Source organism: Hevea brasiliensis, chromosome 17 (assembly GCF_030052815.1).
Source record: "Hevea brasiliensis isolate MT/VB/25A 57/8 chromosome 17, ASM3005281v1, whole genome shotgun sequence".
NCBI lineage: Eukaryota > Viridiplantae > Streptophyta > Magnoliopsida > Malpighiales > Euphorbiaceae > Hevea > Hevea brasiliensis.
In genome coordinates this window covers 3,342,005-3,369,957 of record NC_079509.1, presented here as the reverse complement: position 1 = coordinate 3,369,957, position 27,953 = coordinate 3,342,005, and the positions used below count along the sequence as shown (strand labels likewise).

General features: G+C 31.7%; 3 protein-coding genes across 9 annotated transcripts; all 3 read left to right on the top strand.

The window, feature by feature from the left end:
* The first annotated feature begins 863 nt into the window (after window positions 1–863).
* LOC131175481 (uncharacterized) lies at window positions 864–1,349 on the top strand. Its single transcript, XM_058139895.1, has one exon. It carries the CDS (start codon window positions 864–866, stop codon window positions 1,347–1,349), a length of 486 nt encoding a protein of 161 aa, XP_057995878.1.
* Window positions 1,350–8,422: 7,073 nt separating this feature from the next.
* LOC110637524 (mitochondrial carrier protein MTM1) lies at window positions 8,423–12,982 on the top strand. Its single transcript, XM_021787668.2, has 10 exons — window positions 8,423–8,796; window positions 9,048–9,137; window positions 9,257–9,385; window positions 9,691–9,750; window positions 9,846–10,016; window positions 10,228–10,327; window positions 10,955–11,046; window positions 11,186–11,335; window positions 11,632–11,690; window positions 12,367–12,982. Exons 1-10 carry the CDS (start codon window positions 8,542–8,544, stop codon window positions 12,497–12,499), a joined length of 1,239 nt encoding a protein of 412 aa, XP_021643360.2. The 5' UTR covers window positions 8,423–8,541; the 3' UTR covers window positions 12,500–12,982.
* A 2,838-nt stretch (window positions 12,983–15,820) lies between these two features.
* Window positions 15,821–22,491, top strand: LOC110637511 (dihydrofolate synthetase). Of its 7 annotated transcripts, none has more exons than XM_021787651.2 (11): window positions 15,821–15,849; window positions 16,301–16,604; window positions 16,706–16,803; window positions 16,971–17,121; window positions 17,601–17,663; window positions 17,875–18,036; window positions 18,448–18,639; window positions 18,819–18,918; window positions 21,255–21,386; window positions 21,543–21,674; window positions 22,020–22,491. In XM_021787651.2, the coding sequence occupies exons 2-11, from the start codon at window positions 16,305–16,307 to the stop codon at window positions 22,370–22,372; spliced, it is 1,683 nt and encodes a 560-aa protein (XP_021643343.2). In that variant the 5' UTR covers window positions 15,821–15,849; window positions 16,301–16,304; the 3' UTR covers window positions 22,373–22,491. The 7 variants fall into 7 exon arrangements, with proteins under 7 accessions (XP_021643343.2, XP_021643337.2, XP_021643342.2 ...); XM_021787645.2 differs by having other exon boundaries at window positions 15,829–15,849; window positions 15,967–16,604; XM_021787650.2 differs by having other exon boundaries at window positions 15,830–15,854.
* Window positions 22,492–27,953: the final 5,462 nt, after the last annotated feature.

The window sequence follows — 27,953 nt, the reverse complement described above, 5'->3', positions numbered from 1 at the left end:
TTGGTGATCTTAGTGTGGACAAACTAGACGGATAACATTTGGAGTCCTAAGTGCTTCTCAAAGGTACCAAACACATCTACAGTGCATCAAAAGGTTATTGCACATGTTATTGAATTAATCTAGGGTTCTAATGAATTAATTTATTAATTCTAAAATCTTAAATGGCAAATGTAGATCCAAATATATATTAAAAGTGTTTTAATATGCAATTGAACATTGAAATCAATAGGTAAAAAATTGAATATTGCATGATGCATGAGACCCTAAAAGAAAATTTATTGAATTCAATGTTCTAATCTAATAATTTTCATGCTTTTGCTCCTTCATCTTCTTCCTCCACTGCTAACCACATATGGAATTCCATTTGAAAAATGCCTGGTCCGCCAAAGGTCATCAACTTTGTTTGGCATGTAGCACTAAATATTTTGCCTTCGCAAAGCTTCCTAAGTGGTCACTTACCATCTGTTGTTCCCAATTGTCTTCTCTGCATCGAGGAAGAAATAATTATTCACCTCTGTCGGGATTGCTCTCAGGTTAAACCTATTTGGCAACATACTGGTCTGCATTGGGTGTCTGATGTTGATGGACACTCATTCAAGCTCTGGTGATTGGGTCTCTTGGCCAAACCTGATGCTCATTTATTGCTTCGCATTGCATGTTTATGTTACTACATTTGGAGGTTTAGAAATAAGTTATTTTTTGATAATCTTCAATGGTCCCCTCATGCTATTATTTATTGTGCTGATGTTCTTGTAGCTAAATTTTACCAAACTGCTACCCAGTGCATAGCTACTACTCTTCCATCCCAAAGGTTTCTAGCTGACAGATAGTGCCCTCCTCCTCTAGATTTCTTCAATTTGAATATGGATGTTGTAATGTCTTCTTCAGGTCTGGTTCAACTGGGGGTTGTTTTTAGAGATGAAATTGGTAATGTTTTAGCTTCTGCCATCAAATGCATTTTTGGCTCATGGATATCAGATATCTCTGAGGCTTTGGCCATAGCTTTTGGCCTAAGATTGGTGGTGGAATTGAGTTTTCCTCATATAATTGCAGAATCAAATTGTCAGCATCTTATTGGGCTATTACAAGCTAAGGAGACTCCTCACAGTCCCCTTGGGTATGTGATTCAAGATTGCATTGAATGGTCTCATCTGTTGAACCATTGTTCTTGGTCATTCACTAAAAGATCTGGCAACTTTGTTGCCCCTGCTTTAGCTGAGTTGGATGATTTCTCTTATGCGAAGCAAGAATATGTTTGGATTGAAGATATTTTAATGCTATTTCTGTTGTTCTTGCCCTTGACATGTCTTTGCTTCAGTAATGATGTATCTTGCTTTTATTTGGTTTAATAAAATATCGTTGGTTATAAATGAAAAAAACTAAATGTTTATAATATGCATAAATTTAATAAAAATGAATTTTTTAAATTTAATTTAAATTTAATATTTAACTTTTTATTAAAATCATTTTAAATATTTTTAAATTTAATTATTAAATTTTATAACATATAACAATAATATTTTCATTTAATATTTTATTTTTAATCTTTATATATCGAATTTAAATTTTTAATAAAATTACATCTTTTATCATTTTTATGATTCATTTTTTATAAAAAAAAATTAATTAACATATATATTTTAAATATAACATTAGTCATAAAATCAATAATTGAAAAGATTAAAAAAATAAAAGAGTCTTCGACAATACTCTTCATGACAATCAATAGATAAGCATTAAAAATAAATAAAAAAAGATAAAAGAAAATATATGCAAATCTAATATTAAATGCTCATATATATATATATATATATATATATATATATATATATATATATATATATAAAATTGATGCTATTTGAATTTTGGTTTTAGATTCAACGGTTGCTTTTTAATATTATAGGAAATTAATAAAGTAATTTAATTCAATCATCAAATAATTTTAATTGAAAAAACGTTATACCATTAATTTTTACTGTAACACCCTCATTTTAGGTAGTCCGTATATTCTACTGTTCTGACGATTAATGTTTATTCGGACAGCTAGAATGTTTGTAACTATACTCAAACTAGAGTGAAGAGCCATAAATTAACCGAATAAAGACCTAGAAAAATTAAGGAAAAATAAAAGAAATGAATTGCAAATGAGTTAAACGAGCCTGAGTCATAGCGATGAGTAACCTTACGGGAAAGCGACTGTGAAGACAGTTGCTGACCCCAGACTCGCGAGGAACCCTAAGAAATAATTTTCGGGACTAAATTAAAGGATTTATGATTATTAAATGACATTAAAAATATTAAAGAAAATTCAGCAAAATTAGTTAATCGGTACAAACAAAAAATAACCCGATGAGCCTAATAAATGGCATTTTGGTCATTTCAATCCCACATTGAATTTTGACTTAAATATCAATTAAAATGAGAGAGATTAAACTGCAAAAATAAATTTAAAACATGAATTTATGTAATGGAAAAAGGGAAAAGAAAAGGAAAAGAAAGAAATAAAAATTAAATTGAATTATGAGGTAAATATGACCTAGGGATGACATAATTAAAATTTAAGCCCAATTAAACTAAAACATGTATACATATAAGACAATTTTATTTATATTCATCTTATCTCATTTGGTCTTCATCTTCTTCTTTTTGGGAGCCTTGGCTGAACCTCCATGGAAGCCTTCTTTCATGTTTCTTCAAGCTTCCAAGCTTGAATTTCCATGTCATTCCACCATAAAACCCTTAGACTACTTCACAAAAAATTGATCTTACAACTTGAGAAAGCTAGTGGTTGCCAAGAAAGTAGAGAAAATTGAAGATTTATAAGTTAAGAAATTGGTCAACATAAGGTTAGTGCAAGAATTTCTTTACCTCTCTTCTCTACTTGTTGTAAGCATGTGGAAAGGAGTTGATATTGCATGAAATTGAAAGAAAAGGATAAGGAATTTGAAATCCTAATTTTCGGCAGCCATGGGGGTGTTTAGGATTTGATAAATTTTGATTGAATTAAATTGTATATGATTGTTATTGATTACCATATATGATAGATATGTTAATCTAGTACGAGTTTGGTATGAGTTGCATGAAAAATGAACATGGAAGTTAGGGTTTTGATCTCAATTTAGAAATTTTGTGTATGGCTTGAAATTGATGATGTTGAGATGAATTGTTAACTATTAGAAGTGCTATGGATGTCAATTGAAGTTTGGGAGTTGGGAGAAATTGAATTGGGAGTATTAATTTTTCATGTAGGAATTCTGGACCTATGGGTCCAGAATGTTTGAACTACCATAACTTGAATTGTGTTGCTCCAATTGGTATGAAACCAATTGGAGATGAAACTAGGGTCAAAATGCCCCATTTTTTATGAAGAGACCATGCCCAAATTCTGTCCAAAACTTGACCAAATTACTGCTCCAATTTGACTAACCATACCCTAAACCCAGAAAAATAACTAAATGAATAGTACATGTTCATTTGCTCATAACTCCCTCTAGATTGGTCAAAATGACCTAAATTTTATACAATTAGAAAGCTTAGACATAGGACTATAATTGTCATGAAGAACACAGAGCCCAGAAATGCCCCTAACCAAACCAAATTGCTGGTCTAAGTTGGGACACAAAAACTGTCCAAAACTATATTGTCCAGAAATTACTGGACATAGGCCTACTCGACCAGTTTTGGTAAAAATATCATAACTTGGTCTACAAATTGGCAAATGTAATGAAACTAATGCTAAAATTTTTATAATATATAAATCTACAATATTGGTGTTTTGACCAAAACCCATAACCTAAGGAAACTAGGCCAAATTGCTAGAACAAGTTAGCATATCAAAACCTAGAATTTGACTAAACCACCACTTGACCCTAAAATAATTTTTATAGCATATCTCTCACTAGAAAATCCTAAATGGGATGAACTAAACTGTTCTGGAAACCTAAGAGATAGGGCTTCAACATTTATTTAGAAACTTTCCTCAAATTATGAGTGTAAGAACCCTAAAATGGGAGTCAAAGCCACTGACTTGAACCTGAAATCTTGTAGACACAGGGTACCTGACTCTAGGCTAGTTAATTTGCTATAATTAATTCTACAAGATTTGAAAAATTGTAATTCAAAATTCTTAATAATTATAAGACATAGGGTAACAACTTCTATGAAGAACATTAGGCTTAAAAGTGGCTATAACATGTCCAATTAATTAGATAAAGATTTACTCTAAAATATGCTTGAATCTAGACCCAGAATGAGACCATAAACCAGTTGTGGTTATTTGACCATAACTTGAGTTTTAAACTTCAAATGAAATGAATCAAAAAGGAAAACAAAGATAAGATATAAAAGAACAACTTCAATGAAGGAAGTAGGGCTAAACAGTAGCCACACCTTGATCAATTTGTTAGGTAAACTTAAGACATCAAATCTGGACCTTGAAAAAGGTTTATAAAATGACTTGTTATATGATATGAAGTTAATCAAAATAAATTGTTAAACATAAAAGTGACATGAATATGCATGTGGGACTTATGTTTCTCATCATAAGTAATATGAAAATGTTATTAAATACAACTAGCACATAATATGAAATTATAAATACTTAATAACTCTATTTTGCCCAAAGTACACATAGACTTATTTATATAGCATGTATCGATTGATATACCAATTAGGGACTACAGATTGCAGTACTGCCCATAGGAATAATCATTGATAGACAATATATGTCTAAGATGGTTGTTCTACTGGCTTTATGTATTCCTGTTGGTTATTGTGCCTGATTTTATTTATGACTTTATGTCTGTCCGCTGGCCTTGTACCTGATTTTATTTCTGGCTTTATGCCTGCCCGCTGGCCTTGTACCTAACATGACAGATGTATACATATTAGACATACGGATGTTTAACTAATATACTCCCGTATATATAGTCTTTATAGCTTGTTATAGGTTACTTGGGCACAGATATGAGTAATGAGTTTAAAATTTAAATAATTACAAGAAGAGATTACGGATATGAACGATAAGATTAAAAATGAAATAAATGAAAAAAGAATATTCTAATAATTTATTTGCTCTCAAAATTTTATAAAATATGTAAATGACTTAGAAGTTTATGAAATTACACATAGAATTATTATTTTAATTATTTAGTTATTTTTCCTTTATTTTATGCACCACTGAGCATTATGCTTAGTGCGTTGGTTTTTCCATCGCGTGGGTACTGGGACCACCAGCAGCCACAGTAGAGCTTAGATAGAACTTTGATCAGATCTGCTACAGTGTAGATTGTCACCTCAGCAGTCCATTTTAGTAAGGTTCATGTATAGTTAAATTTTGTATTTTGGTTATTGTATGTGAGTAAACGATGTAAATCATTTTGTTAATGTTAATAAATTGTATGTTATTGTATACAAATTTTTTATGAATGTATGAAGTTTATATGAATGAAATCAAATTTATTTTCCTAAAAATCATATGAGTTATGATATAATATAATGCATGGAAATTGATATGAGCAACGAGATAATGTATGAGAATATAAAATAGATATAAAATGTTTTTAATAGGTAATAGTGGAACCCGCTATGCACTTAATAAAATAAAAGAGACTCTGTCTGGGTCTCCATGAAAATAAGATATGATAAAAAAAAAATTCTACATGTAAGATAATATAATTAAATAAATATTAAATTAATATTGTACACGACAAGACAGGATATGGTACTCTAACACCGAATGTAGCACATCTTACTCGACTACACTGCAGACGAGTAAGGGTTGTTACATTTACATTCGAAATTTGGGTATTTAAAGCCATAGGTTACAAAATAATGACCATAAATTATAAATTAATGGATAATGTTGAATCAAAATTAATTAGCCATCTAAATCTAGTTATATTAATTACGAATGTTATGAAAAAAATATAATATATAGAATAAATTACAATAAATCATTGTGATGCAGTTTATATTTATAGATAAATTTTAATCCTATTGACAAGTCAATAAATCAATAGGTATTAAAAGGGAAAGATCATTTACAAAGGGAAAGAAATTAGAATCGGCGTTAGCAATGAGATAAGAATATGGCCTAGTGCTAAGCAATAATAATTTTGAGAATTTGAGCGAATCTATCCACAACCTAATTTATAGGACTCAATCAAATAATTTATAATAAAATTAAAATATTTTTATAAATAAAAATTGATAAAAAGCATTAAATCATTGAAAATATTGCTGATTATGTATATTTATTTAAATATTTAAAATTTTCAATGATTTAATGCTTTTTATTATTTTTTTTTAAAGATTATTATAAAATTATTTGCCTAAAAATAATTATATTTTTATTGATATTAATAAGTTATTTAACAAATTGTGGTAATTTAAATAAAAAGGTTTAATTTATTTAAAAATTATTAATTTATTAATAAAAGTGCAAAATTCTTATTCTGCAAATTTTTTTTAATTTAATTAAAATATTTTTAAAATTTTACTATCTTTAAGGTTGACACAGTATGGTAAAAAATATAGAAAATAAATATGAAAGTAATTTTAAATGAGATTCCGGTAATTTTTTCACTTTATTTATAAATAATTAATATTTACAAGTTTTTATTTTTTTTTAATTGTGGGATATATTAAGTTATAAAAATAGATACTCCTCGTAATTTTAATAAATATAATAATTTATTACGATAAATAGTGTATAATAATTTTTAATAAACAAAAATAAAATTAGTGCAGCTGTTCGGTGGTATTGCAGCACGGTCCCACACCGATAGTCGCGCCAAGTCATGAGCGCCACAAAAGCCCTAGGAGAATAAAATTTAACGGAATAAGTTTAATTTGCGCGTGCTTATTGAGAGATTTACTTTAATTTTTTTTAATTTTAATTTAATTTATAAATTTTTATTTATGTTTAAATTAGTTTAATTAATTAATATGTGTTATTTTTTAATATTTAATTATTTTTTAATATTAAAATATTATTTTTATATTATTTAATTATTTAAATAAAAAATAAAAATATTATTTTTATTATTTAATATTATTAATTAAATTAAAAAATATAAAAAATATCTGTAAATTTCTATATAATTAATTTTAATTATTTAAATGAAAAAATATGAATTTTATATTTCATGCTTTTATTTCAAAATTAGAAAATTATAATTAAATAAAAGTAAAAATATAATTTTTTTTTCATATTATTAATTAATATTGAAAAAATAAAATATAAAAATAACTTATAGTTAGTTAATTAAGATTAAAAACAATTAATTAAGCAATTAATATTAAAAAATAATTAATTTATAAATATTTAAAAAATAAAAAAAAATTAACTTACGTATTAAAGTTATGAGTGAGTTACATATTTCTCAAAATTAAGTTAAATTAGTCATAAATTAAAATTTATAGATTAAATTGAACCAAAAATTAAAGTTGAGTTAAATTGAACTTCTCAAATAAATACAAAGAAATTAGACTTTATTCCAAAATTCAATGTCCAATTTTTTTCCACGTATGAAATTAGGGCTCTGTTTACCTTCGACGATTTAAGGAAAGGCTTAAGTTCCTACTTGCACTGATTTTGCTTATTAGCTTAGTGGCTTTAACTAGGGGGTGTCTGGTTCTAATTCTAATTTAGAATTTATCTAAAAATTAAAATTGAATTAAAATTTAAGTATGATTTTAATTTATTTTTTTATTATTTTAATTCTGATTTAGTTTGATTATTAATTTTTTGATTTGATGCACACTTGATTCTTTAAATAATTTTATGTGATTATTTAAAAAAAATATTTAAATTAATATTTTAAGTTTTAAGTGGATTATTAGTGTTCAATAAGAAAAAAAAGCATATTATTATACAAAATATATTATATAATACATTTTTTTAGCTATTATATAACGTTTAATTATAAAAAGTATATATATAATTTAGAATTAAATATATTATATAATATAATATAATAATAAAATATATATTATATAATATTTTTTATTATTTATTAATTATATAATTTTTAATTATAAAATATAAATATAATTAAAAATCATATATATAATATAATAATATACTTATAATTAAAAATTATAAAGTGTTTTAATGTATTTATAATTAAATTTATTAAAATAAATAAAAAATTTTAAAATAATATTATATTATATTTAATTTATATTTATATGTAAATATATAATTATATTAAAAATATATAATATATTTAAAAAAATATAATAAAAAATATATATATAAAATCAATTCTTGATTTAATATAGAAGGAAATATCCGTTTCTCCTTTTCCCTAATCAAAATCACACCAACACGTCACCAGTGACCAAACGTTGTCGTACCTCTGGAAGATTATTTTTTTTTTCTGGTAAGCGTTTCCTGCTTTATGTTTCCCTCTTCTCCAAGGAATCTGGAAAAATGCTTTATATGCTTTTAAAACCTAAATATTTGATTCCTTTTATTTAAGAAAACTCTCTCTGTCTCAGATTGATCCTCTCTTTGGCCGCTTTGGATCAAAGGAGATGGTGGAGGTAGAGAGAACTCAGAATCCATGGGTAAGTGCAGAGCAAATATCAAGAGTCGAAATCAACGGTCACGATTTGTTCATGTCGGAATCCTTGGTGGTAGATGGAGCGGAGCCTGGTTTCTCTGCTTCTCAGCCTCAACAATCAAACAGTAAGACCGATGGCAATTTAGGGCTTGGGGAAAGAGCTCTCTCTGCTGCTGGTGCTGCCTTTTTATCGGCTATTATTGTTAACCCTCTTGATGTTGCCAAGGTATTCACGATGCCATATTCATGTGTAGAATTTTTTTTTTCTCTAATTGTATAAATGTTTGTGCTATTAATCTATTCCCTGATTGTATGTTATTTCTTTTTGTTTAATTATATGCAATTTTGTTCTCTGATTGTGGGATAATCCTGTTAACTCTTTTCGCTGCATTGCAATTTATATTGTGAATAGCCTAGATAAATTGTTCTCAGGCTCTGAAAATAGGCTGAAACCATCTTCATTTCCTCAATTTACAGACAAGGTTGCAAGCGCAGGCTGCAGGGGTTCCTTACTCCCACCCACTAAGTAACATCACCAGTCGAATGGCATATTTTGGCCCTAACATGGTTTGCAATTGTTATTTATTTATATTTTTTTCCGTTTATGTTGGCAAATGCTGTCATTTTGTCTTTTACCCAAGTTTTCCATTAACTTCGTGTGGCTGCATGCCATATGTTGGTCTCAGATGTTTGCTGATTTAAGGTGTTCACCATCATGCACCCGTGCTGGAATTCATGGAACAGTATCAATTTGCCCCCCTGATTGTTTTCAGTACAAAGGAACTCTTGATGTCTTCCACAAAATCATACGACAGGTTGGTGTTCTTTGCTTTCTGTGACATGTTAAAGCGGATCATTTTGATCATGCCAGTTAATCACATTTCACAAGAAGATGAAATGCTTCTACATGTTTCATGCAAGTGGGGAGTTGTTCATCTCAAATCAGATGACATGCGTTGTGATTTTTCAATGAACAGATGCAAGCACAACATACTCTATTGACTCGAAAAGATTGTGATGTGTTTTCTGTTCTAGGTTTTATTTGCCATAGTAGTCATTGTATTTGAGTTTCCTATAGATTTGGTCCACTCTCAACTATTTACTGGGAGGTGCTTTTCAGGAAGGAATTGCTAGGCTATGGAGAGGCACAAATGCTGCTCTGGCCTTGGCCGTACCAACGGTAAACTTCTTGATCTGTGTGGGCCAAGAGGTGGCATTATTGGTATGTGCTAGATATGCCTTTATTGACCATCTTTCCTATTTCTGTAAAAACAGGTGGGAATCTACCTACCATGCTATGATGTGTTTCGTAATTGGATGGAGGATTTTTCCTCCCAGAATATTCCTGGTGCAACACCATATGTGCCTTTAGTAGCAGGTTCATTGGCACGTTCTTTAGCTTGCGCAACTTGTTACCCTGTTGAACTTGCAAGAACTCGCATGCAGGTGGGTGAACCAAAAATACAATTCCCATGATTTCAAGATTTATTCTGTGGTTTCCAGTGCTATACATTATGTATGAGAACTGATTTGATGGTTTTAGAACATCTTTGTTTTGTTGCTGATCCCTGTCTATCTTTGCTATATCTCGCTTTTCTATTTTCTTTTTTATGGCATAATGTTAGCTTCTTATTTCGCAACTTTATTACAATTGTAGGCATTTAAAGCAGCCCAAATTGGTAAACCTCCCGGAGTTTGGAAAACTCTGTTGGAGGTCCTCTCCAATGTCAGGAGCACAAATAATGTCCAAAACAACTGTAAGTTGATTCCTTTACCAGTATAGCTTTGGATCTTATTTGTATTGCATCTTGTGGGTAGTTTGGACTTTGAAATAAAAGTAAATAATTGAGATGTCTGGTATTAGTATTATGAATACACAGATAACAGTTATTATCATCCAGGACATTTTATCATTAGTGTGGCTTTTGATCCATCTGGCTATTTTATAATGGCGTGATATCTAATGGGCGAAACAACTCTACCAAAATATAAACTTTTATATCAAATTTCCTACCACTAAGAAAAGAAAAATAATTGCGAAAAGGGCCTTCTCTCCAGTAAAAGCTTTGGTCTCGGCTAGGACTCAGACTGTGGCTATTGGGAAGAATGTAGATTACATCTTGCATCCATGTTAATATATGCAAAGCCAATTTGTCATTTTAAACTAGTTTGTAGCTAAATGCATGCTAATTTATGTTGGTAAAGAAAAACAGAAAAAAAGGCTTGCAGCTCAAAACACGTCAACTAATTGTGAATTTCTCTGTGATGCTAAACTTTTAATTGAAGAACATAAAGTGAGGGATTATGGATCAGAACACTTCCTTGTTTATATATGAAAAGTTGTTAACATTTACTTATTTAGTTGTCACACTTGCTTGCAACAGTGGGAGGTTACCGCGTGCTATGGACAGGCATGGGGGCACAGCTTGCTCGTGATGTTCCATTCTCTGCAATTTGTTGGTCAATCCTTGAGCCAGTGAGAACCTAACTATTTGGCTGTGCTGTAAATAAACTTTAGATGTTTACCTTAATCTGCTATTAGTGTTTAGATGATTTAGTGTTCGCAAGCTGTGTATTTGCCGAAAAATGACATTTGCTTCTTGTTGCTAATATAGATCAGGAGGAGACTATTAAGTTTGGCTGGTGACGAATCCAATGTGGCAAGTGTTCTTGGAGGGAACTTTTCTGCTGGTTTTGTTGCAGGTAGTCTTGCTGCCGCTGCTACCTGTCCTCTAGATGTTGCCAAAACGCGAAGACAGATAGAGGTTATAACTTCCCCCTTCTCATTTGGCATGCAAATTTAGGATTGATGTTCACCAACATTTTTTTCTGTTAAGAATCTTAAGATGCTCTTTATGATCCTTTTTGTAATTTAAGGCCCATTGAATATTGTTTTTCTATGATATTTTGAATGGAGTAAGAAATTATTTCTTGTCCTTGTGGTTTTATAAAAGCAGAGTAAGATCAAACCAGATCACAGTGTGATTGAAAATGGAGATTGATAAGCTTCTCTCTTGACAGATAGTATCTGACAAGTTTTATGTCTTTCTTGTGATTTCAGAAGGATCATGTAAGGGCATTGAGGATGACAACACGGCAAGTATTGTTGGACATTTGGAGGTACCTTTCCTTTCTCACTTTATGAATATGAATTCTATTGTTTCATGTCTGCCTTCCTTCCACGGAGGCTCATACTTGGGCAAGACACCTGATCAAATCGGCCAACTGACCTTGTGATGTTCAGTCATTTAATTTTTCGTGCATGAGACATACTAAAGACTGTCTTATATTCTACATGAAGTGTTTTATAAATAAAGGCCTAAGATTAAAACTGGAACTGAGGGCTCAACTGTTTGGGTTGTCATGGTAACCATGTTGAGTGTGGTTATTCGTTGGAGCAGGCAAGGGTTTGGGATATTACCATGTAGGTTTTGGACAATACTAAAAGTCAGATGCTTTAGTCATCCGATTCATGGGTAGATGGATTACATTCAGAATCTCTCTATTCCAGTTGCAGGTACCAAAAAGGAACAAAAATTGCAATAGGGATGGACTATCCTCCTGTACATGATTTCTTTGACCCCCTCATAGTGCCCTATGGTATTTGAGTTTTCACTTACACGATCATAATAATAATGCCACTGTCTTGACTCGCATATTCTATCTTGAATCTGCTGCCTGTAATATTTTAGTGCTGAACTAGCACTCAAACCAAATTTCCCATTTATTTTGTTGAACATTGTGGATTTACATACATCTCTTAGATGACGTGATTTTTGAATTTTGTTTGGATCAGGGATGGAGGAGTGAAAGCACTGTTCACAGGTGTTGGTCCTCGAGTTGGTCGTGCAGGCCCATCTGTTGGGATTGTGGTTTCATTTTATGAAGTTGTGAAGTATGTTCTGCATCGTCAGTATGCAACTTCCTAACAGAAGGGGCTTTCTTTGCTTTATCCGTTCTTTTTGGGGTCTGTTGAATCAATTTTTGGTGACAAGTATACGAGAAGAATTAGCCACTGGATATCATATGAATAATGTGGCAAGCAAAGAAGAGAATACAGTTCTGATAGTGTTGGGTTCTGATAGTGCACGATGGAAGTCTGGGATCTTTGTCCAGTTTTGTTTTCCAGGGAACTTCCAATGTACAGCTCGGAATGATCCGGAATTTTGTTAATTTGGGAGATTTCCCTAACATAGGACTTCTGTGACTTCTGATAGTTCACAATTTTTTTTCCCTTAATAGTTTTTTTTCTTAATTTTTAATTCACATTAACAGAAGTTTTTGCAAGTGTTTTGGTGGCTCCATTTTTGCAGTTAGGGTTAGGCTTGTTATGGATTTTGACGTACAAGGATAGCCTTAATCGGGATTTTGTTCAGAAATTCTTTTATCTGACTGACTGCAATTTTGTGTCATTTTTATTCTTACCCTTTTTTGTCCGATTAAGAGTATTCTCATGTTAATTTGTGCGCACTAAAATTAAGTGACCTTTTTAGAAGAGTAATTTCTTATGTATAGGAGATTTATAAATAATTATGTAGTGTTTTCCGAATAAGTTAAATTATGTTTGGTATTATATTACAAGTTTGATTATGTTATTTAGTAACATAAAATATTTTATGATAGTAGAACAATAATTATATAATGTATTAATCATATTTAAAGATAATGTGATGATTTTGGATGCAATTATGATTATTAGTTTTGATATATATATATATATATATATATATATATATATATATATATATATATAAACACTATCTTTATTATTACTGTTTGACCACTATTGCTATCATTATTTTCACCTTGCCATTGTGATTATCACTACAACTAGTATTTGTGATGGGCATTACTTATACTCTCACTTTGCTTTGGTATCACCATTTAGTCGTCGAACATTGTAATCATTACTATTTATTATTAATATTATAAATAAATTAAAATTAAAATAAAAATTATTATATTACTTTTAAATTTTTATTTTACAATTATTATCGTTTATTATTAATATTATAAATAAATTAAATATTAAAATAAAAATTATTATTATATTATTTATATTTTTATCTTACAATAAAACATAATAATGTAATAATAATTACATTATATTATAATTTTGATTTTATTATATAAATGGTTGCACTCTACTAAACATAATCTTAAGTATACCATACAAAAAGTTTCAATTCGAATGGTTGGGTTTGATTACCATTTTAGTTCATTTAATTTGTTTAAATTTAATGTTTATTTATTTTTTATTTTTTTTAAAGGTGAAAATCTTTGTTTTAATTTAAAAGTAGGTTAGATTGAATCAAAATCAGTCTGATTCAATTTTTAATTCAGCTAAAGACAGTTTGAATCAATTGTGAATTTGATCGATTTAATTTAAATTTGATTGAGCCAGGTTTTTTTTTTTTTTTTTTTTTTAATTGCCAATAATTGCATTTCACGGATTGAGTCAGTTCTACCTTAGGTCCAACCCAAAATCTAGATATTAGAAATTTAACATTAAATAATAAATAAATAAATAAAATTTAAATAAATAGATAAATATGATTATATTTAAAAGAATTATAAAATGGCTATAAATTTATAAACCCACATATTTACATATTTACTTATTAAATTTTTCCAAATATTATTATATCATGAAAGTGGAGAAATTATATTATATATTAGAATTTTTTATATAAATACTTGAAATCATTATTTTGTTTTTGTTTTTCAACCATTAATCTACAAGTTGAATATATAAACTTTAATAGTCCATTTATTATTATATGTAATTTTTAAAATAAATTTATTTTAAAAAATAATAACAAAGTAAATGGCAAAACCAAACTTTAAATAATTAATTAAAGGATAATATGAGTGAAGAAATTAAAAAAATAAAACAAAAAAGGAGATGATCATAAGAAAATTAATATAATAAATCAAAAGTACAGAGTTAATGCAATGCCCAAATAGCTAGGCGTACACCCATAACCTCAAAAATCGAATGAAGCTAGCTAGCTAATTATGACCATTTTTGAAGGTTGAATCAGTGAATAAGGTATGTGAGCACCAATGCCACTAGCATTAGAACATATGCTATTCCTTGGTCTATCGTGGTGCCTGCATTTAAAATTACCAAAAAACCACCACTTCTTGGTTAGCTTTTCTATTTCCTATTTCACTTTTTTTTTTCCCCAAAAATCTGAACTTTTTTTCCTCTTTAACGTAGTAATTGGAAGAAGAGATAAAGGCTTACCGTCGCTTGTGGGGGAAGGAGCAGAAGCAGGGGATTGGGCATGAGCCAAAGGCAAGATAATGGCATAAAGAACAGCAATGGTGACCAAAACTCCAAAGGAAAACCTACAAAAGGCCATTTCTTCTGTGTCTGAAAAAGGATAAAGTGAGAGAGGTGAGTAAATTATATAATTAATAGGAGAATGAAGACGACAGCTAGAGTTGTGGATTGCTGGTGAATATTGTTGATGAGAGGACATTGTGTTATTTATAGCCTTTACTATAATTAATATATATATATATATATATATATATATATATATATATATATATATATATATATATATATATATAAAATTCCCTCGGTGAAAATGTGGGGTCTACCCGCAACTTTAGAGGACCCACAAACCCATGTGGCCTTCAAATTTCCTTTTAAGTTTCCTTGTAAATCCAAGCTGTGGTGTACAAAAGAAAATGAAAGACCAGCCTGTTCTTATTATTTCTTCAATTTCTTTTTAATTACATGCTAAATGGTGATTAAGGAATATATATCTATTGCTGGTTCTATCTGGCAACCTATTCAAGGACGTCTTCCCAATAGTTCAGTGATTGAACCACTGTTTTATATCTTTAAAAAATTAAGATTTAAATTTTAACAGTCTTCTTTTCTTTTATAAATTTTTAAAATATACAAATATAAATAAAATGTAGCTTTTTCATTTTAATGGAATGGATTATTAGATAATTTCTTGCATCATTTATTACACTATTAAATAAAAATAATATTTAATTATTATAAAATCGAGTTGAAATAAGACAAAATTATCTCATCAAGCTAATCACCTAACTCGTAACTCGCTGATAATAACTCGGTCTGTTGATGATTAGACTTTTTCCTTTCCTGTTCTTCTAATTTATTATATAATAATATAAGGATGAAAAAATAATTTAATTATTTCCCCTTCCCTCCACAGCCGCCTCTTTCTCGCCCCCTCCCGTGCTGCAATCTACCTCTCGTCGACCACGACGGTCAGTCTTCCTTGTCGTTCAAGTACGGTATTTTTCTTTTAATTATAGATTTTTGCCTGTATACAGCCTGCTTTCCGTGGATTTTGGCTTTAGTTGTATGCTTGTTGATGATGATGAGATGCATTTGCTTGATTTCTAGTGGTTGCCGTGACCTCCATGGACAAAGATGCTAGTTCTTGATTTAGGATAATAAATGCATACTCTGTACCTTATGGATTTCTGAGCAATGGAATTATTAGTGCGGTAAAATTTCTGCGATTTTGAATCGTTGAAGGTCGGTTTCTGTAGCAGAACATTAGGCACTTGCTTTTCTGTCGCTAAAAGTCATTTCCTAGCTGTAATTCCCCTATAATTATTCTCTTGTGCGCCCAGTCTCTGTAATTCTAAAGAAAATCCATTTATGGGGTAGGTGATTTAAACTTATTAACCCTTGATATTTGTTCATTTGATGAACAAAAACGATGCCCTAACAGAAAGATGAGATTTCTACAACTGCTCAGCCAGTGCCAATACATTGCCTACACTAGGAGAGAAGCCTTGGTCTATGCGAATGGTGGAGGAACTCTGAGTCTATGGAGTTTAGGGTTTAAGCAGTTATTCTCTTCGTACAGAGAGGAGCCAGAGCTCAAGGACTTCATTGATTACTTGGATTCTCTCAAGAACTATGAGAAATCAGGCGTTCCCAAGGACGCGGGTACAGACTCAGACGATGGCTTTGATCTTGGTCGCATGCGGCGGCTTATGGACCGTCTGGGGAATCCGCAGTCGAAGTTTAAGGTTCCAGTTTCTTTTCCTTCCGCTTATATTGCATTTCTTTCATTGGACTCCGCTTTCAATTATTTACAAAAGAAGCAATTTCTTTTTGCTTTTGAACTCAGGCCATCCACATTGCCGGGACCAAAGGAAAAGGATCAACTGCCGCCTTTCTCTCTAACATCTTACGGGCAGAAGGCTATTCAGTTGGTTGTTACTCTAGGTATGAGCTTCCTACCACACCTGCGTTTTCTTTAGTTTTGTGCGTGGACCGTAATTTAGTGAATTGTAATGAAAAGCGTAAAAGAAATTTTTTGTTGCATTTTGGAGTCAACTACATGTGTTATTGCAGCTTTTTATGTTCATACAAACTTCATTTTGTATATGCAGCCCCCATATTATAACTATAAGGGAGCGGATTGCAATGGGAAAATTTGGTGAGCCGGTGTCAGCAAAGGCATTAAATTGTCATTTCCATCAGATTAGGCAGAAGCTTGATGAGGCTATCCAACTAGAAAATGGATGTTTGAGTCATTTTGAGGTATCCACTTGCCTAATCATTCTTTGTTATTATAATGCTTAAAGGTCTGGTCTTTTGTACTTGGGTTGCATCCCCTTTGTCCTTTATGGTGGAAATTTATTTATTTATTTTATTGAAGAGACTAAGAGATAGATTAGGTAAATACTGTAGTTAAAAAGGAGCACATAATGGAATAATTATCATACTGATGCATTAATTAGATGTCAAATTGCCCTTGAAGACTTGGGCCTGGATTGCTTAGCGTATTTAATTTCTTTATGTGCAATTATCATACTTATTTTTCCGTTCATTTAATTTCATACTGCATTTTGTGGTCATTGTGACAACCATAACATAGTTTAAGTTTGAAGTTTATTCTTTGAAAGTTGATCGTTTTGTGTTGTGTTTCAGGTTTAGTTTATACATAATGACTCGTGCGAATGATGTGAAATTCTCCTTTATGCAGTCTTATGATGTATTATCTGAACTTAATTTTTCAGGTTCTTACTGCCATTGCATTCTCCCTGTTTGCTCAAGAGAATATTGACATTGCAGTTATTGAGGTTATTAGTTTTCTCTTCCTAGTCTTCTTCTTTAGTAATTATATTTTAAAGTAAATGTTTTTGTATTTGAATAATGTGTCATGCGATATCATTGTGCTTCTTGGAATGTTAAGTCATATGATATGTTTCATTCATATTAATTTGTAATTGGATGGCTGCTTTCCTCCTGTGTATCTTTTTAATGTCAATACATTTTTTTTTCTTGTAACAGGCTGGTCTTGGAGGTGCTCGAGATGCTACAAATATAATTTGTAGTTCTGGACTTGCTGTATCAGTCATTACTAGTATAGGTCAGGAACATTTGATGGCACTGGGGGGTTCTCTAGAAAGCATTGCAATGGCAAAGGCTGGAATAATTAAGCATGGTCGTCCAGTTAGGTGATTCTCCTCTCACTTATAATTAGTGCTGATTTAATTGGTGGCAGCTTGTTGATATTTATACTTTTTTTGGAACTCCCTCATGCTTTTGCTAATAAAAACCTGATGTATAAATGCTTTCGTAGATGAAGCAAATTTGGCTTATTAGTATTCCTCATCCAAATATTATGGTTGATAAAATAACTGAAATAATAAGATCAATAAATGCTGTATCTTAAAGTGGCAGAGCAATGAGATAGTGTTCACTCGTGCATACCTTAGAGTAGCAAAGATTTTGCAAATCTTTGACTGTTGATTGAGCAAATCACTCTGTTGTTGCATAATTCAATGGTCTTGTGGACCTTTTTCATTATTTTGTTTTAGTTTGTATCACACTCTGCAGTGTTTAAGTGGCTTGAATCTTCAGGTAGTACTTGGTGGGCCTTTTCTTCCTCATATTGAGCATATTCTTTGCAATAAGGCATCATTGATGCGTGCTGCTGTAATATCAGCATCTGATTCTGCAATCCAAACTATCATTAAAGGCTTTAGGATGTTTGATGGTAGACTATGCCAGTTGTGTGACATAAGGATTCAAGTCGAGAGGGATTTCCATCTGGTATGTTAGATTACTATTTCTTGGGCATCCTAAAGCTTTTACATCTTTAACTCTTTCAACGCTATTACTAAAACCTTTATCTATTCTAATCTTGTTAGATTGCCATTGGTAAATTGTGCCTTTTTTCATCTATCAATGTTGAAGTTTTTACAAAATAATGATTATATTGACGTATGCAGTTTATTGAGATATCTGACTTGAAAATGCGCATGCTTGGAAGTCACCAACTCCAAAATGCAGCTACTGCAACATGTGCAGCACTGTGCGTCCGCAACCAAGGTGTACTCTTATCTTCGTGTTTGTTATATTTTGCTTTATTTTAAGCTTTTCTGAAGTAAAACCAGAAGTTTTCATTTGATAGTTGATGTTAAAACTTCTGGTCTGAGATCGCATCCATGGGCGCTGTAGGGTGAAATCAGAAGTTGAAGTATAATCCTGACTGAGGTTTATTAGTTTTCCTACCCTTCTCTTTATCATGTATGGTAACAAAATGGTGAAGGCTCCTTAGAAAGAGCCTTCTGATCTATGAGCATTAAGGAGCTCAACCCTTTTTTTTTTTAATTTATTCTCATAAAATCCCTATATATACAGTAAAGGACTTCCTATTTAGAAAAATGATAACTCCTAGTCAGCTCATAAATAGCAAATGCAGGACTTCGTATTTAGAAATAACTACTGATATTAACTAAATAGCTAACTAACTCCTCTTACTTTTCCCATGCTTATATCACATTTAAGCAGTGTTGTTAAAGGTGCAAAAAGGCATCAGGCGAGGTGAGATGACGCTGCCTCGCCTTGATTGACAGAGGCGAGCGCCTCTCTCGCCTAGGCGCCGAGGCGAGAGAGGCACCGCCTCTTTCATTTTAAGCTCAAATTTGCTTTTTTCTTTAGTGTTTCCTCTGCTCCAGCTCCAGCTCCAGCCATGACATCTCACTATCTCGGGTAAGTTTTCTATGTTCTTTTACTCCAATTCCAGCTATGAAATCTCTACTTCTTGAGTCAGCTCCATTACTGCCAAGCATCCAGGTACTTATTTTTTGCTTTTCATCCTTCTATCTTCTCCTTCTCCCACCGATTTGGTTTTATTTATTTATTTTTTTTTAAATACTTCTTTCACCACTTGAATTCATGGTGTCATGCTGTTGTGCTGCCCAATTTTTTTTGTTTATCAACACTCTGCCTCTTCTCCTTGAGAATGCTTTTTTTTTTTTTTTTTTTTTTTCTTGAAGACAATATATAAAGCCACCATCAAGAATAAATTAGTTAAAAGTATGCATTTTTATTTATTAAACTAGTTAAAAGTATGATATTTTTATGTCAAAAGTATGTGTGCACACACACACACGCACACTTTTAATATGAAATATCATACTTTTAATCAGTTTATTCTTAATGATCATATATATATATATATATATATATATATATATATATATATATATATATATATATATCTTTTACTCCAATTCCAGCTATGAAATCTCTACTTCTTGAGTCAGCTCCATTACTCCCAAGCATCCAGGTACTTATTTTTTGCTTTTCATCCTTCTATCTTCTCCTTCTCCCACCCATTTGGGTTTTTTTTTTTTTTTTTTTTTTTTTTTTTTTTTTTTTTTTAAATACTTCTTTCACCACTTGAATTCATGGTGTCGTGCCGTTATGCTGCCCAATTTTTTTTGTTTATCAACACTCTGCCTCTTCTCCTTGAGAATGCTTTTTTTTTTTTTTTTTCTTGAAGACAATATATAAAGCCACCATCAAGAATAAATTAGTTAAAAGTATGCATTTTTATTTATTAAACTAGTTAAAAGTATGATATTTTTATGTTAAAAGTATGTGTGTGTGTACACACGCACGCTTTTAATATGAAATATCATACTTTTAACCAGTTTATTCTTAATGATCATATATATATATATATATATATATATATATATATATATATAATTTAGGCTATGCTATGTCTGGGCGCCTCACTTCAAAAAGGCTCTTGCCTCGCCCCTCACCTCTCCTCTAAGGCGACAGAGTACCCTGTCGCCTTACTAGCGCCTTTCGCCTTGATAGCACTGCATTTAAGACTACCCTGAGAATGGATCCGGTTTTTCTGGAACTGTAACTGTTGAAGCATTCAAGAATTCTATCGATAATCAATCTGAATTTTGCTTCTGGATGGAGGTCCTGGAGGATGCTTATCTCTATTAGCCTATTCTTTAGCTCAAAGTTTTCTTTGACCTTGGTACTTATGTGAAGTCTATTACAATGGACAGAACTACATGACTGGGAAAATAGTGGTTGATTTGGGTTTTTCTACATAATTGGGGTCCTTCTGCCCTAGTCATTTGACGCTTATACTGCTTTATCCTTAAATTGCCCACTATTAGAACTTTAGCAGTGGCCATTCAAGGTTAATGACCTTTATTGTTCCATTTTGAATCGGAATTTACCTTAAAAGAGCTTCCTAGCTCATTTGGCACTGTGAGCAAACTATGAGATGATGAAAATAAATCTGTCCAGCTAGGTGTAAATAATTGCCAATGGATACTTTATGGACAAGGCAAGCTTTTTATTAACGTGTACTACTACTTAGTTCTTTTCATACTCTGTGGATGGCACAGGATGGGGAATTTCAGATGGATCTATTAGAGTTGGTTTAGAGAACACTTACTTACTTGGAAGAAGTCAATTTCTAGCATCCAAAGAAGCTGAGGTATTAGGACTTCCTGGAGCTACAATACTGCTTGATGGAGGTTAATTCTTATTTTCCGCTATTGCTTCTTCTTGATGTCCTAAATGTGTAACCTTCCCCAGATAGTAAATTCTATGGTCCATTTTTATCACTTTAGTCGTGTTCTCCTAGGTGGTATTATATTGTATGTTAATTGCATTTGTAAATTCCTTTTCAGCTCACACTAAAGAATCTGCAAAAGCTTTGGTTGACACAATACGGATGGCATTTCCAGAGGCACGATTGGTGCTTGTGGTTGCAATGGCTAGTGACAAAGACCATCGGGCTTTTGCAAGAGAATTTCTGTTAGGTATAGTCCCCTGAAGCAGTCTAAATAATAAAATTGAGAACATACAATCATAATCTGAAAGAGTTATGCTAGCGAGTTGGTCAATCTCTAGAAGTGCAGGATGCAACCCTAGTCGAGGGCTCTTAACTTTTAATTTCTTGTGTTTATGTTTTTTCTTCTTCCCATAGGTTTTCCTATTTAAAATGATATCATACCAGATACCTAAATTCTATTTATTCCTGAATGGACAAGCTCTTTGGCATCTCAATTCTTTATCTGGGACACCCTTGTTGGGTGTTGCCAATGTAGGGAAGCAAGCATGCAGTTTTTTGGAATGTTATGATTAGGATTCATCTCCTTTTCCAGATGAACAATTAGAGGCTGTCTTCCTAACAGAAGCTGACATTGCTGGAGGGAAATCCCGAACAACTACGGCGTCCTTGTTGAGAGACCACTGGGTACAAGCTTCTGAAGAATTGGGCATCAATACCCTTCATGATGGAACGGCAGAGTACCAAGAACTATTCAAGAATCGATTTGTCTATCCTGCAAGGAAACTAGATGGCAGAATCATATTAGCAGCTGAGAAATCATTAGGGGTTTCCTTGAGAGTTGCAAATGAGTTTCTCAAAGGAAAAACAGAGAACCACCCATGTGTTCTCGTGGTGACAGGATCTCTGCATGTTGTATCATCAGTATTAGCTCGTCTCCTTGTGTAAAATGTCTTGCACTTTTTGGTCTTCGATTTTTTCCCCTCTAAATATTTGTTTTGAGCGAGAAGTGTGTCAAATGGAAGTGATGCTTTTATCTCTCTGCAATTCATTATAATTATTATTCAGTTCAAAAAATAAAAATAAAAAACTTTATTTTTTTTTATTAAAGTTAGGATAATTAAAAGTGAAGTGAACCCTGTTCTGCTTGGTCGACTTACCAGAGATGAGAAGCCTGCTTGCACGCCTGCATTTTTTTTTTCAAAAAAAAGGCATATTGGATTGTCTGGATTGCTATTTGCGTACTATAAATTGATTTTGTTTTAATTAACCGGGGAAGAGTGTGTGGTAGATATCAAATCATTGATATTAATAGTTAAATTATTTAGCTCTTTTAAAAGTAGTTATTTAGCTATTTTTAGTTGATTTGGTTTACGAAACCTTATAGTCTTATGATAATTTTAATATTATTACATCAAAAGTCGTTAGTTAAATTATATGGCTATTAATCTAATGATTAATTGAAAAATTAAATTGTCATTCAAGTTGCATTTGAATGTTTTCTACAAACACAGAAAAAAGAGACATGGAAGGATATTGTTACGGCTGCATGAATATGAAGAACGGTTTGAATTCAGTCCATGGTCCAAATTCAAGAACTACATATTGGAATTAAAATGTTGGGCTATCTAGATGGTGGCCTGTGTAACCAGGGCAGGGGAATGAAAATAAAGAATTGTCATTAAACAACTGAATGGAGCAGTCCATCTCCAATTTGTGTGCACAGATATAAAGCTTAATTCTCTTCTCAGTTCACTCGAAAAGAAACGTAACACCTCCATTAAAAGAGTAATATTTGAGAAAATCTCATTCTGCTTCTCCCACAAAATTTACTCTAATATCTGAGGAAAAACAATATGCTCATAAGCTTATTGAAAGAACAAAAATTAAGAATATCGAAAAAGGACAAAGAATATCCTCTCTTCACTGGCTGGGTGGGTGGACTTCTTGTTTCTGTCTCTTGGGCCTGAGCAATTCAAGTGTTTAACGGGCACGTTGTATGATAAGCCGTGATTAATTCATGATGCCATTTTCATAAAGTTTGGCAAGTAATAAGCAGTTTAATAAGGAAAAATCAATGTGATTTGAATTAGCATGTGTCTAAAAAAAAAGATATATATATATATATATATATAAAGGTCCCAGATGTCCAGACATTCCTGAATCAAGAAGTGGACCTACAGGAGCCGAAGATGAAAGCATTTACATTTTGCCAACCAATTCAAAAAGCTCATAGGTCAGCATCACCAAAAAGCCAAGTGACTCTAAAATTTGTTCTGTATTGGAGAGAAGCTGTGTATGCATGTGGGCATCTTTTCTCCGCATTTGCAGCATATAGTTATGGGCGTTTGTGTAGGGCGCATGCATGTTGCGCATTTGAGAGAAAATAGGTTCAACAAACTTTGTCCCATTTTATTAATTCAACCATGCAAAACTCCGACAAAGACTATTCTGCCATGGTGGGCACACCTTAAAGGGGCCAGGCCAGACCCTGTCTCTGCGTCCAAAATAACGAGGGAAAACTTGCTAACCAGGGTGACTATAGTTTGTGCCATTGAGTGAAAATGTCAAAAAACAACGCTAGTCCTGGGATGGGACTTCGAAACTTTGCCGCCAAATTTCCAACTTCTTGCTATTGGGAGGTTCCATGCACCAATGTTGAGGGGCTCCTCAGTTCATTGCTTTGTAATAAAGAATATATATATATATATATATATATATATATATATATATATATATATATATATATTTCAAGTCATTGTTTTCTCTTTTTCTTCCATTTTTCCAACAGTCATTGGTAACACACCTTTGCTATTTATTATACTTCTTATTGGCTGTTTTTTTAGTAAGAGAATTTAGGGTGGGAATTCAAACTTGAATTTGTCAGTGATATGTTTTCAACAATCGGGCCAAATCAAATTAAGCCTTATTGAACAGGTTTTATATTTAATGGATAAATATTTTTCATTTACAATTAAATAATATTTAGGCCAATTTTGTATGCACCTTAACTATTTCATCATCTTTTTAGACAAGTGAAAAAAGCACTCCACGAATAATTTGTGCATTCAAATTACTTCTTCTAAGTGTTGTCCACTAAAATGGAACCCAATATAACATAGATACTAGCTAGAAAGTAATCCCATCTATGAATCAGGCTAACTCTTGATCTTTTTCAGTTTTCATAATTTCATTTGAATTTTAGCCATTTACTATTATAGTTAATTTATAAACTTAATATCTAAAATTCATTATATATAATATTAGCAAGGCAAAACAAAAAAAAAAAAAAAGAAAAAAACAAACGAATTTGCATTGTGGGGAGTAGGACCCTTGAATTAGGGACCATGATGAAGTCGACCTGGTGAAACAACAATATGCTTGACACTTACTTCAATGGCCAGCAATAGATAGCACTAGAAGATTTTGCATACAAAGTGAATTAAATGGAGGGTGGGAAGGGGGAGCTGCACTAAAGTCTAGCCCCCCAACGGGTCTAGGGCAGGATGGGGACATGACATCAAGAATGGGACATAGAAATCTATAATGCAATCAAGTTAGTGGGTCCCCATTAATTCTTGCTTATTCATCCGTCCGATCGGTGCTCCGGCTGCATAAGTCCCGAGACTGCGCCTATAATTTTGACAATATATAACCGACGAATGAGACGACGGAGTCCATGGGGGTACTGAGAGAGAGAGAGAGAGAATGAGGAACGTAAATGTGGAGTAATGTTTTGCTCATATATTTCGTGGTGCTAGTAAATGATGTTTCAGAGATTGACAATTAAATGAAGCTGTGGAGGTCCCAGCGTATTAATTCTTTTCTTCTTCTTCCTTGCTTTTTTTTTTTTTTTTCCTGATAATATTTGTTTTTAAATTTTGTCCCACATTCACATTCACATATATGGCCTAGTATGCTTTAAATGATATGAAGTTGCCTGCTTTTATATGTATTTATGCACATAAAGATACTCAATATAACCCATCATTAATTGGTTCAGGCTACAACATCCATTATCCAAGTAAGATTATTAGATGGTGTGTAGAAAACCATCATGAATTCTTTTGAATCTGTCCAAAATGAAATGGATCCTTTCTGCTTAACTTTCATTTTCAGCTATATATATATATATATATATATATATATATATATATAGCTATGGTCAAATGCAGTTCAGCTAGATGAGCTACACTAGGATAATATACTAGCTAATAACTGGAATGCTGCATGGCTTTTGCTATTTCACGTAAGACCTGAAGCCTGTATGTGTTGGAAAGATTTTTGCTACATATAGAGCATCGCACTAAAAAAATTAATAACAATTATGTATCACAAGTGTAGCGCATTTAGGGATACATGTAATATATTCATTGATCAAGTATAAAACACTCATAATATGTGACAATCATTCATTTATTTGATGTCCATATATATACCTTGTCCACGGTTGACATGCAATTGAGTAGGAGGCAGGTTAAAATAACCGGTTAAACAAAAGAGAGAAGTTCCTTGGAAAGATAATGATGAGAGTGAGAGATTAATATGGAGGCTGAAGCTGATACATCATAATAGCACCTGAAGTCAGCTCCTGTGGATGTGAGGAGAACGGAATCTCTAGCAATTGTAACATTGGAAAACTTAAACTTTGGGTTCGAGACTAGTACAAAAAGCAAGCAACAGAACTACGTACATGATAACTGGAACATATATACACAGTTACATTATGATTAAGTTTGGTTCAGCTAAATTCCCGTTAGCAACTGTGAGTCTAGAAGCACAGAAAGCAATGGAGAGAGAGAGAGAGAGAGAGAGAGAGAGAGAGAGATGGTGGTTTTTTCTTTTGGCTTGCTGAGAGAGATGGTGGTTGAAGATGGTAAATGTGAAAATTGATAGGTGAGAAGGAAAAGTTGTATTCATTAGAAGGAAAATTGATTGCGATAAAAACGAAATAATGGTTGCCCTTTAAATGGAAACGCATTCCTATGCTGAATCCGCAATTACTCTTTCCACTCTGCCATGTATTGCCACGGTGGTGACCCCCAAAAACCACTGAGAAAAAAAAAAAAAAAAGACATACAATTGAAATTCACACACACACATATATATATTGATGATCATAGTAGGCACGGAGATGCCGTGTCTGCGCATTGAAAGCCTTCTTTTGTTTGTTTATAATTTATAACATTATTATATCAAACTCGCTATCAGACAAGTTGCAGACCAGTACCCCCTCCTCCGTCGTCATCTTCTCCGACTTTTAGCTCTCTCTCTCTCTCAAATTCACTTATTTGTCCACTTCGACGTCTTCAGGATTGCTGTGATAAAGCAACCCAGCTTTCTTTTTTTTTTTTTAATTTTCTCTTCCTATAGTATTGCATGTATATTCAATAAAAGCCTAATAACAAAATGATATTCCACCATATATTAGATTTTATTTTTATCTTTTTTTTATAAGTGAAATATTTCATTAATAATTAATTCAAAAAAAATTTAGTACAGGAATATTAAATTAAAATACATCAGCAAACTCATTTATAAAATCATATTAAGTGAAAAAATCAGAATTTAACGAAACCAACATACGGAGACCACACTGCAAGCCAAAGAAAGAACACTAACATACCCAAAACTAAAAGAAAAGCAAAACAGCATAATCAAAAAACAGAGACAGAAAAAGGAAAACAAAACACAAGAAAACAGATTTTATTTTTTATCGTTTATTCTGAGAAAAAGAGATATAATAGATTACTTACTAAATGAGAGATTACGTTTGGAATGATCTTCAAAACTGTTTCCTTGTGTATGTAAAAAGAGAAAAGACTTCATATAGGAGCTGCATTCTTGGTACTGAGATTTTTCCTGAGAACATTCTCCACTTGTTGAGCTTTGCATCTTATAAAACGGCTTTCTTGTATTGCATTCATGGCGGATTCCTTTCTCCCTAGCTAGCCTATATATGCTCTAAAATCATGTCATTCCTTACTCTTTAAATTTGTTTCACTGCCTTCTAAAGAAAAAAAAATAATAATAATAATTAAATGGCTTATTGACAAAAAAAAATCCAAATTTTACATGTTCTTTAAAATTTATCATATTCTTTTAACTTTATCAATTTTATCCCAAAATATTAATATTTATAAAAATTTTTTGACCTATTTATTAACGATCCTAAATGTAAACCAAATAAATTGCAAATTCTTTTAACAAACAAATAAATTCTATCCTTTAGATAAAATGAAAGTATAAAATAATAAAAGAATGATTCAAGTACTAGCTCTTATAAACATTGTAAACGCTTATTTTTTAATTTGAAATATATATATATATATATATATATATATATATATATATATATATATATATATATTTCCTTGTATTGAACGCCATTGAAACTTTTAAGAAGAATTTACAGTACTATAAAAATAAAATGTCATATAGTATATATTAATGAGTGCATTCATCAATTGAAAAATTGTGCAAGATATATCTAAGAAATTCATTCATCAATTGTTAGTGGGCCCTGTTG

Bases quoted from the DNA above. Each gene is read 5' to 3' on its own strand.
- LOC110637524 (XM_021787668.2), top strand. From the start codon at position 8,542: ATGGTGGAGGTAGAGAGAACTCAGAATCCATGGGTAAGTGCAGAGCAA. The intron at 10,017-10,227 runs GTGGGTGAACCA...TTACAATTGTAG, and splicing joins TTGCAAGAACTCGCATGCAG to GCATTTAAAGCAGCCCAAAT. The intron at 11,691-12,366 runs GTACCTTTCCTT...TGTTTGGATCAG, and splicing joins GTATTGTTGGACATTTGGAG to GGATGGAGGAGTGAAAGCAC.
- LOC110637511 (XM_058139303.1), top strand. The intron at 16,804-16,970 runs GTATGAGCTTCC...TTGTATATGCAG, and splicing joins TCAGTTGGTTGTTACTCTAG to CCCCCATATTATAACTATAA. The intron at 18,037-18,447 runs GTTAGGTGATTC...TTGAATCTTCAG, and splicing joins TAATTAAGCATGGTCGTCCA to GTAGTACTTGGTGGGCCTTT.
- LOC131175481 (XM_058139895.1), top strand. From the start codon at position 864: ATGGATGTTGTAATGTCTTCTTCAGGTCTGGTTCAACTGGGGGTTGTT.